At 42.1% G+C, this 10,884-nt stretch overlaps 1 protein-coding gene and 2 long non-coding RNA genes across 3 annotated transcripts; 1 reads left to right on the top strand and 2 right to left on the bottom strand.

Annotated features, from left to right (window-relative positions):
• The first annotated feature begins 3,616 nt into the window (after positions 1-3,616).
• On the top strand, positions 3,617-4,751 carry LOC123473806. Its single transcript, XR_006648077.1, has 2 exons — positions 3,617-4,011; positions 4,077-4,751. It is a non-coding gene; the product is annotated as an uncharacterized LOC123473806 (long non-coding RNA).
• LOC123473807 lies at positions 4,482-6,848 on the bottom strand. The gene is made up of 2 exons (XR_006648078.1): positions 5,164-6,848; positions 4,482-5,051 (listed from the first exon to the last, which is right to left on the bottom strand). It is a non-coding gene; the product is annotated as an uncharacterized LOC123473807 (long non-coding RNA).
• A 277-nt stretch (positions 6,849-7,125) lies between these two features.
• On the bottom strand, positions 7,126-10,823 carry LOC116925709 (conserved oligomeric Golgi complex subunit 5). Its single transcript, XM_032932438.2, has 13 exons — positions 10,669-10,823; positions 10,498-10,602; positions 10,315-10,439; positions 10,048-10,261; positions 9,841-9,983; positions 9,472-9,768; positions 9,243-9,402; positions 8,996-9,179; positions 8,770-8,934; positions 8,200-8,709; positions 8,033-8,141; positions 7,759-7,962; positions 7,126-7,686 (listed from the first exon to the last, which is right to left on the bottom strand). Exons 1-13 carry the CDS (start codon positions 10,709-10,711, stop codon positions 7,495-7,497), a joined length of 2,451 nt encoding a protein of 816 aa, XP_032788329.2. The 5' UTR covers positions 10,712-10,823; the 3' UTR covers positions 7,126-7,494.
• Between the last annotated feature and the right edge of the window lie 61 nt (positions 10,824-10,884).

Here is a 10,884-nt window from a genome sequence, read left to right as displayed (position 1 = left end):
CATCAAAGGGACTAGGTAAAACCCAATTCAATCGACGATAAAAAAAGAAGGAGAAATAGAAAAAGAGAAAAAAAAGAACGTTGGCTTCTGCTGCCAAGTCAAAACGATTGAGTAACATTTCCATATATGGCCATGTCTCTTGTTGTATTGCATTTCTCGTGATCGTGAGCCGCGCTAGGACGTTCCAACCAGGCCTCGGGAATATCCTTCCCCCCTTTTACATCACGCAATAAAAAAAAAGGCAAAATAATTCTTTGGGTTTTTTTCGTTTTTAGGGAAACATTTCTCATTTCCTAACGTTCCGCATTTCTGGCGTTTTTGGGACGCCAAGTCAACACGTTGGATATTCGTCAAAAAACAACGTGGCTATTCTTTTCGTTTGAAACCATTTAAAAACGATGGACGAAAAATGTTGTAAAAGGTTACTCGAGGTTACCTGTTGAATTAAGGTGGCCATTTCTGTTTCTCCCCTTCAAATAATTTGACTGATAAGATATCAAGAATAGAAGAAAAGGAGGAGAAACGAAGAGGCCGTGGAATAGAAATGAAACGATTGCGTCGGCCTGTCGCCGCTGTCCGCCAGCCACCGACCGACTCTCTCCGCTCATTGCACGCGGGACTTCAAGTCCCGACTGGACGGCGCCGACTCGTTGGCGCCAACAAGAAAAAAGAAAAAAAACTGGCAGGCGGTTAGAAACCAGAGGGAAGCCAACAGCAACAGAATCGAGAGAAAGAAAAGAAGAGGAGGAGGTAACTGTTCGGTTCGTGCCCGTTCGCGTCGTTTGGGTCGACTCCATCAACCATCGTTTATGCGCCCATCATCTTCCCACACGTACACGCACAAACGCACGAGGTTCTACAGGCAAATGGCCATCGTACCTCAGTCAACTATACAAAGGTATATGTACAGTGTGTTACGTGATCGCAATGGCTTTTTGCGCACACCAATCAATAAAAAACGGACTAAAAGCCATCGAAAGGCATTTGGGTTGTCAGAATGCTCCAGGCGGGCTAGGCTTTCCGTCGCCACAACACCAACAATAACAACAACTTAAACAACAAACACAACCAAACAATCGCAACATCAAAAGATGTGCTGCAATAAAGACAATGGAATAATGGCCGACGATCAGTTAATGTTTTCACGTTGTCACTCCAAGTATAAGTAGGCTCTTTATTCAAATGCACGTATAGAGTTTGACGTTGTTTCAGTTGTATGAATCTTTAAATTCTTCTTCGATGAGCGATGGAAAGGGATCAGGACAGTGGCCCGTCTGTCCGTGTCATCGCCTCGGTTGGTTCTTGATGTAATTATACGAAATATATCCGACAATTGACGCCAAAACAATCCCTGTCATCGTTGCTCCATAGAACCGTCACGTTTTCAACAGAAATGAAACGCACAATTAATTTGTTCAGGACGAATGCAAAGTTAGAAATCGGATCAGTCCCTCCCGTCAACGACAACGACCACTGAGCAAATGAAGCACGTTGAACGATAAAGATCACCATAGAACTAAACTGGGCACCGAATGCAACATCCGTCGGTTGGGTCATATAATTTGCATCTCAAGAAAAGAAGTTTTTACTATTGGCAGATTGAAGATCAGCTTCTAGGACATCGTGAATTCACGCAGCTTTTCATATTTATAGACGTGTCGCTTTTTTGGTAACGGATGAAAATGGTCAATAACGGTTCGACTTTGGCAGAAAATATCATTGACTGTTTCACTACCTTCGGTCCATATCAGGGAAATAGGTAGACTAGGTTAAACAATATGCAGAATATTCAGGTTATTTATAGCTCGATAAAGCGGAGGTGATGCAAAAAAAAAAATGCTAATACGTCTAGTGCGCATTTGCATGTACTGCGCATGTTCATATAAGGGGCGATCAAAAGAATTCCAGCACTCAACAAGCGGAGAACAACATGGATACTCACTAAAAAAAAACACTGGGAAAAGAAGAAGAAAACAAAATCCCACGCATTATGGTCGTTTATTTTCTGTTTGACCGATCGCATCTAAAAAAAACATTTTCTCATCGTATCCCCCCTTTTTTTTTCAGTTAAAAGTGTGTCTTGTGGCTCGTGCCATATCGTTACGTCTCTCCCGCTGCTATTGGTATGCGGAATTTGTATTTTTCTCTTCGTTTCGTGTTTTCCACTTTCGGGTACTTTTCGAAAGGGACATCAGCGTCATTGCCGACGTAGGCTAATAACAATCATGGACAACACATTCGGTACAACAATGTCTCGGTTACAGCGACTGCTGGCCGCCGACGTCAAGACGAACGAAATTTGAATACGGCGACGACATTTTGCGATCGTTAACCTCCTCCTCCTTTCACTTAAAAACCCTTTTGGAAAACCTTTTGAAAATACGAGGAAGATTTGCGTACGTGCAACTATTCCCGGTAATTCAATCGCATGAAATTCTATGCGCTTATAAATGGTCCGTTCATGTCATTCAACCTAACCCTCATCCATCAATAAATTCAATCAATTTTTATCCATTGCCTGTAGTCTTTTTGGATCCTTCAGCCAACTAGCCACTGGGCAAACAATTTTCTCCTTAGTTGAAAAAAACCTGCTCCATAACCGTTACTATATACTACACCCATTACACCGTAAGGTAGTCCCAAAAATAACCAAAGGGACAACACGCAACTCCTAATTTTACATCAACGTCCATCCTCTTCAAAAAATATGTTTTTTGAATAGACGTCTAGACATTTTATGTAGGGCTGTATATATAATCGTTGATTCAAAGTTAATTTAGATTTAAGTATTAGAAGTTTGAAATGGCAGGCCAGTTGAATTCGATGACCGTATCGATACGGACCGCACTGTCATTCCGTTTTCTTCCTTCAACATCTCGACCAATTTTTTCCAGTTGAAAACGTTATAGACAAAAAGACGCTTTCTCAATTGTTTATTTCATTCTCTTATACAAGTAAAAAATTGACAATGAAAGAAAGCTGAAATGATGACACACTTCTTTTCATTTGCAATTGTTGAAATCCCGCGTGACTTGCTTATTAATTCCACTTCCATTGTATTGACAATAGTACAGAAATAACATCGAATTTCTAATGTCATTTAACACGTTTTTAATCGACACAGGTGGCAATTGATAAACAAATGTACGCGTTCATCTCGGGGGCTTTTCTAATTTCTGTGACGATGGTAATTCATCGTTTTACCACGTCCAAATGCAAAAAAAGATCGACGCTAGAAATGCCCTTGAATCGAATGGATGTGCTCGTTCGTCTTCAATTCTCGTACACGTCCGGCTTGTCCTAGACATTTACGTCATCCGCTTCGAATGGAGAAATAATAAACAACCTATGCTAAAGCGTCATCGCTTTTTTTCGCCATTGCAAATCTTCATTTCAATGCTGGTTTATTCACTTTTTTTTTTACGGCCATCCGAACGTGTCATTTATTGATACTTGATGCTTCTGATGGAGCACTATAAGCGAGTCTATACTGGCCGAGAACAAGGTAATCATCTCGTCGTCATGTAGAGAGGTACACGCGAGAGCAAAAAAACACACACACGCCCGTGCTTTTTGTTTTTTTCTGGGGGAAGCCATCAAATGATCTCTCCTTACACGGCTAACATATTTCTCTTGTGCTGACGGCAGTAAGAGCTTACGGCTGTTGTGCTCACAAAACATTATATTTTGAAGGTTCTTTCACCAGGTCCACTTTTCTTTTGTTGTTATGTATACGGTGTGTACGTGACTTTTCGTGACCCGTTCCGATGTTCTGAAACCCAAATTTGGACGGACTCGCCACACCTCTAAATGTAGAATGAAATATCACGTTACCTTTGTGTTGTGTCAAAACAAAGGCAAGTCCACGTATAAAAGAGTTTTGCTTTTAATTTATTGTTCCCTTTTTTTTCTACATCGCACGTATATTTGGTATTAACGTGGATCAGAGTTCTGCTAATTTCTTTTGAAGATTATCGCAGCGAAAGTGAAAAAAGGGAATGTGCCCATAAGGTAAGCAGAAAGTGAATTTGCCAATATATTCAGTCGGCACAGAGACTGATGCACACGTCTTTAAGGATCTACATTAAACGATAATCTTTGCCAGTTATGCTGACGTCATACTACAACGTTTCTTCCTTGTTTGTCCATCGTAAAAAGAATGTTATCACGCGTCTTTGTTGGTACCGCCACGGATCTTGTCAACACCTCGGGTATTTCCCAACACTAAAATCTACCAGATCATCTCGTTGATTGTTGCAATTCCTGTTTGAATTCGAAGCAAACTAGCCGATCGTTGATATCCTTTTCTTCTGTTTATTTACCGATTACTTCTGCTGCATGCGTTCCATGGCCTTGGAGCGTTTGGCATTCCGTTACAAACATCGGCTCCAATTCAAATTGGAAATCGTTAAAGTCTGGACCAGGAAAGAAGCCATTCGTTGTGCGGCGTACAACGAACAACGAGCCAAAATAGTTATGGATGTTTAGCAATATTCTTTATATTTTGATGGTTTCGCGAAAACGACATAAAACAAAGTTCGACTTTTAATGCAACTGAAACAATCCTTGCAGGGGATTGCGAGTTATTTAAACACGATACCCACCCAACGAATTTTTACGAGTCCTGTTTCAATAGTTATTGCAGGGCCGCGATGTTGCAAGGGTTTTTTTGTTTTTAAATGTAATGACTGGAGAACGAGAACAAGAAAACGAAAAATATGTTTGTTATCAATAAACTGATTTGAGCGCGTCATGCCTTTTTAGAGTCAAATAAAAACATGGAAATGTTGATTCAAATTGAGAAATGCGTAACCAGTTGAACCACTTGTTGAACACGAACTGCACGCAAAATCATCTGGAATTCCCAAGGTTGACGCAGGGATGAACCTTGTGTTTTCGTTCCAGATGTCGTCATTTCAAAGAACCTCCGATGAGCCGCAATTCTGTGGGGAAAAAGCGGCCAAAAAGGAAACAATAAACAGGTTATTAACAATAAAGTGTTGAAGGGCTGCGTGATGACGTCAACCTCCGCTGGATGTGAGTATAACGCCCTTGGGGAAAAAAAAAAAAGTCCAAAATGCGGAAACACAGAAAAAAAACAAAGAATTAATTGATGGATTCACTTGTGGGCATGCAGCGAAGCCAATCAGTTAGACATTTTACATAATAATGAGCCTCCGACCAACTATAGAAACCGCACGTGAATCTTTGCACCGACATCCAAATTCGTTAATTGCAGGAAGATTTTTTTTTTTTTTTTTCAAGTTGGCATTATTCGGTCATAAATTCGTGATTTGCGGTTGCTGTTGTATTTCCCACTTGTTCGTTTACGGTGTTCATCGCTAAACCAGAAAACAATGTTCGAAACGTCGGGACCAAATGAACTCTCGATCCGACACGCAAGACAAACAGACCAAGGAAAAAATCCCTAAACAATGCGAGCCATTTGAATGAGAGAGGCCAGTTATGCATGGACTGTTGCCATTAAAATTCTTAGTTTGTATTCAGTTGTCTGCAAACGATGTCCGTCTATTCAGACGGTCATTATACGCGACTTCGTTACACCACTGGCCCGTATGAAAGATGCAATCGTGAGTCGAACGTGATTGCGTGAATAGGCTGTTTAAACCAGTCAAACGTTTTAAAAGTATTTAGTGGGCACACTATTTAAGGTACGCATATGAGGCTCGTAAATAATTATTAGGAGCTGACTGCAAAAGAATTCGGGACAAATTGAACGCAGTTCGAGCGAGCACAGCACGTTCCACCAGGATGTTGTTGGCGAGAGTCATCATTTTACTGTTGGATTTCTCTTTCTTTTTATTTTTTTTTCAGGAATAGAAAACTGTCGAAAAGAGAGAAAGAAAGAAAGAAAGAGAGAGAAAGAGAGGCTGTCTACAGCTGCCGTGGGCAGTCAGGGCTACTGATTGCAAATCAGACAGAATCACGTGAGTAGAGAGTCAACATCCGCCTCCATCCACGCGATCTTTCAAAAAGAGTCGGTGGTCTGTTACTGGAATCACGAGGCCTTTTTTGGCGTCAACCAACAAATCGCCATCAAAAAAGAGGGAAAGAAACGGCCAAGGATAAAAAAAAACAGAAATGTTTCATCGTGAAATCACGGGAAAATGTCACAAAAGAATCCCAAAACCAACACAACCAAACGATCGACAATAAAAAAAAGAGCAACAGAATCAGCGTCGATCCCAGGGACTTGGAATGGAGACCGTGTTCCAGCATCGATTGACATACTTGTAGGGTACATTGTCTCCTCTGTGGTGAACGAACGCGACAGAACGTGATGACCCACTTCATTGCTTATCGTTTTACGTCAACCGACGCCGAAAGAGATCCGCAATGGAGCATCACGGCAACGCCTCTCTTTCTTTTGCTCTTTGATAGAATCTTTGAAAGAAAAAAGATTACAAATATGGTGGAGTTGTCCTCCCTATCCGCTTCGTGATTGTGAATTGGTTCATTCTTCAAAAACAGCCTGTCACGGTTCGGTAATCGTCACCGTTGCGTGCACCGAAATCGACTGCAACAGCGTGAACGCGATGGCGTCACGTTCATCGAGGTCGAAATGCATCACATCCCCATGAACTCGCATCCGCACTGGCGAATGCAAAATGAGAGAGAAAGGATGATGAAAAAATCCATCGTCAAATTCGTTTAGCTGGAACTCGTTGATCAACTGCCTGGAGCAGCGATTCAGCCAATTGCGCCGTAAAAGATGATTCATTCCGCCCTCGGAAAGTCAATCAATCCGCACTCTTGGCACGAGATCGAACGTGTTTTACCAACCCTGTTTGATGTTCACAACCGCTCACGAACACGAACGTACGCCGTGTTTGTTATCGTTACGCGACTTTGTAAAAACAACAAAACGCAACCAGTTAAGAGCAAGGCCACCATCATCTGAATTGAAATCGATCATTTGGTCTTTGATCTTTTCCTAAATATTCGAATTCTTGAAATCGGGAGTGTAATGAGAAGCGTGACAATTCAATCGCTTTTGTTCCGCATTGCTGTGCACAGGTCACGACTGTTTGCGATTCAAGAATCATCTATAGCTGAAGCATTACGAAAATAGAATTCAACTGAAATAATACGGAACAGCAAAAGTCTGAAGAAGAACAATTCATTTTAGTCTTTCACAAATTCTGCAGATTATTTTGAGTTTTGTTGCACTGTTCTTTTGAAATGAATCATCAGTTTTAGCATTTTCCATTCGGATGAATATACTTAAGAAAGAAAGGATTCTATTGTCTTCATACTGTGCACCATCCAAGCTCCGCAAAATCAACACAAAAGCAAAGGAAACATCCGGCGTAAAAACACACAATGAACGCCAACGACTTCGTTGTTCGCCAACATAAACGCGCAGACTCACAAAGGAAGAAAACGAGTCTCCATGCAATCATTGCTATGGTTATAATTGTTGAATACGAATAGGCTCTTTTTAAGAATAGTCGGAATTTATTCGTAGATTTATTACAAACTGGCAAGTGCTTTTTGTAGCAGCTGGACCATGATGGCGTACTCTTTGGCAAATTCTTTCGCTTGCCGTTGTTTAACGCCCTGAACGTAAGATTCGAGTGCGCCCTGGATAACCGACAGACGCTCCTTTTCTGTTGCGTGTTCGTCCAGCCATTTCGAATAACGAACGACCGACCATCCAGCTCCCTGAAATTAAAACCAACAGAAGGTAAAGTCGATGATTATTACTGGCGATTAAATATTTAATGAGCAGCACACCTGGTGAGGAGATTTCAATTCCGCCGGAGCCCGTGCAAATAGGAAATGCAAAACAAGGCTGTATGGAATGACGTCACCGACGGCTGGTGATTGAGCCAGATGTTCTACAGTCTGAAAGAGCAGTGGACGGAAGGAGCGCAGCACACGGTAGGAGCGGCCCAGCTCTGCTGGCCGGTCGTAAAACGAGGAAATGGCCAGTTCCATCTGAAGTGAATAAATAAAAAGGTATAATCAGCATACGCGTACAGGTAGCCATTAAGTGGAACTTGCAAACCTGCGCGAAATCTGCTGCTAGTTTCATTTTACCACCGTCTCCCAAAGGTCGTAACAAACTCGCGTGACGGACAAACAAATCCAAACACCTGGTAGCAACTGCTCGTAGCCTAAAAAAGCCCAAACATCAATCAAGTAATTGTAATTGGTCAGCAAACTTTTCCATACTCTTCACGGAGGAAATCCGGCGAATGGTACAACGAAAAGTAATCGGCAGCCGATCGCGACATGAAACTTTGCAATTCTTTCATGTACAGCGAGCAAGGAGCGGATGCGGCCCCACTTTCAGGGGGATGAGGGCTGGAGAAATCTTCGTCGTGCATTGTCAGCAGGATGGCTTCGATCGCATCCGTCAATGAGGTCAGCAGGGGCTGGATCGAATTGCGCATAAGAGTGGCGATGTGTCTGAGAGAATCGGTAACTGCTGTAACGCAATCTTCAGGTAGACCGGGCAGAGAAACCACGGCGCGTCTCAGATTACGATCGAACTGATGCAGTAAATTTACTGCTCCGGCGTTCGTCTTTTGAGCGGCCGTGGGTGGACCGATCACTTGTGATGCATCCCCGTCCGAAAGGATCAGATTTTCCGCTTTGACGGCCATCATTTGGATGGTTTTCGTGACGTTCTTCGTCACCAAATGGCCCAGTTTAGTATCAACCAATGAAACTGTCAGCTCACTGGTAAATAATAAATTTTGCTACTTGAAGAATCGACAGTTGGAGAATTGTTGCACTAACCTTTGGATAATCTTGATCAGATTATCGCACTCGTCCGATGAGGGTAAACCCTCATTTCCACCTGACGAGAACATCAGGTTGACGGGATCAAAGAGTCGGGACAGCGATCGCGAAAGGTAGGCGTTTTGGAATGTCGCCAAACTCCGCCGCAACGCAGTTTCCGCACTACAAAGTTTCAGGATGAATTAATTTACATGAGTTAAAGGAGAACTAATAGAAAACTTACTTGAATTGGTTGCTGGCGGCAGTGTTTTGCTCTTCGGCGAGGTATTCGTCATTTGCCAAGTTGGCAGCGTTGGAAGCGGCGCTTATCTCTTGATGAAACTGTTGCAATTTACTCCACAGGTCGGCTGACATTCTCAACAATTTTGGATATTCCGCTTCGAACGCTTGTTTAATGTGAGAGGATTCTGATCAACGTGAAACGATGTGGGTTAGGAGTGGGAGCATCTGTAGTGAAATGTAAATCATACCGCTGGCAGCCCTATTAAATTCTTGGGTGAGTAAACCGGTTACTTGAGTCCAGAATCGCTGCACTAAATGCGTGTTGCGATTTTGATTGAGTTCCTCCAGGAAGCACACGTGCGTAACGGGATCGCGTTTCTTGGCCAAGACTTTTTGCAAATGTTGCACCTAATTCAGCAATTTATTTCATTAAGGAAAATACCGAAGGAAAACAAAATGAAGTGTTAGAATGCATACCTGAGCACAACTGTTAAATATCTGATCCATCAATCTCTCCATGTTCGCCCAGAGGGCCGTCCGGAAAGCGGGGCTGCTTCCCGTCACAGGCATCGCCACTCTTCCCGGACCTCTAAACTTGCCATCAACTTGATGAAGACTGTTCGAGCTGCTGCTAGTTGAGAGCTGCGACAACTGCTCCACGTCTAGGGCGCGTTTCAACCCGCTGTGAAGGGTTTCTCTCGCGTTCTCCAAAACCGATTCTACAATTGATTCCAAGATTCCTAAATTATGGAATACTTGCAAAGCCGTGCCAACCTGTCCACGAAAACGGTTTTAAATTTTTAGACAAAAGCGTTCTTCGACACTAGATTCAAGCAATTTTAATACCTGACTCTGATTTTGTGCTTCGAGACCTTTTTGAAGCATTTGTTTAGCTTGTTTTTCAACTTCAATTCTTGCACGAAGAATAATTTTTTGATCTTTTTCGATGATTTCCACTCCGGATAAATCGACATCCTTGTTCAGTTGATCTACCAGTAGGTCAGAGATAATTCACAGGTAGGAACTTTAAACTACTTGAGTCACTGGGTTTACCTAGCTCACTCAATGTTTGGGCAGTTTTTGTAATTTCCTTGGAGCCTGCTTGCAATTGAACTTGCAGCCTCTTAGAAAGAGATAAGATGCGAATGATCCTCCTCAGCAGTTCACATGACAGCTGAAGCCGACTCAACATTAAAGTTTGTGTTTGCAGCTTGTCATGAGGCTCAGTGATTCTGGCCCTGATCCTTTCAATAGATGCTGAAAAGCTCTGGAAGAAAAAGTTTCATTTTTCGGATCTAGTAGAAAAAATAGATTAATTACTTGAATGTGGTTTTGCATCATTGATAAGACATTCTCGAGGGTTTCAATTCCAGTTGCATGTTTCAGTAGATCCTCATAATGCTCTGATACTTGGTTCTGTATTGTTTTATCCAGCAAAGATAAACCTAAACTTATCCAGATAAGTTAGCATCTGAATTGTGAGAAATTATGATATTCCTGTACCATCGGCTAATTTGGCCAATTGTTCGGACACGATAGATCCTTGCAAAACTTGACTGGCGTGTTCCTTCACATCAAAGTTTTCCGACAAGAACTGATGATAGAACTCTGTGGAGAACCACAAAAGTCGAGCATAAGTACTAATGCGTATCCCAAGAAGAATTAAAAACATACCGTTCTCCAAGATATCCTCTTTCGCAGTGGTTTGGTCTGCCATATCAATTTATTTTTTTTTTACATGAAATAATAAGTCTAACCGGTCTGTAAGTTTGTTTACGTATAAAACATCTGACACATGCAAGTAGACGACGTGGCATAGCAGTGCCATCTACTTTGATTCTTGTAAAAATCAACTTCAATTGGGAAGCAGACGGAAAAATGTTATCCCTT

The sequence above is a fragment of the Daphnia magna genome, linkage group LG6 (genome assembly GCF_020631705.1).
Source record: "Daphnia magna isolate NIES linkage group LG6, ASM2063170v1.1, whole genome shotgun sequence".
Lineage (NCBI taxonomy): Eukaryota > Metazoa > Arthropoda > Branchiopoda > Diplostraca > Daphniidae > Daphnia > Daphnia magna.
This window is presented reverse-complemented; position numbering and strand designations above follow the sequence as displayed.

Bases quoted from the DNA above. Each gene is read 5' to 3' on its own strand.
- LOC116925709 (XM_032932438.2), bottom strand. From the start codon at position 10,711: ATGGCAGACCAAACCACTGCGAAAGAGGATATCTTGGAGAACG. The intron at 10,262-10,314 runs GTAATTAATCTA...TTTTTCTTCCAG, and splicing joins TGATGCAAAACCACATTCAA to AGCTTTTCAGCATCTATTGA. The intron at 8,710-8,769 runs GTTAGTGCAACA...ATTATTTACCAG, and splicing joins CTGATCAAGATTATCCAAAG to TGAGCTGACAGTTTCATTGG.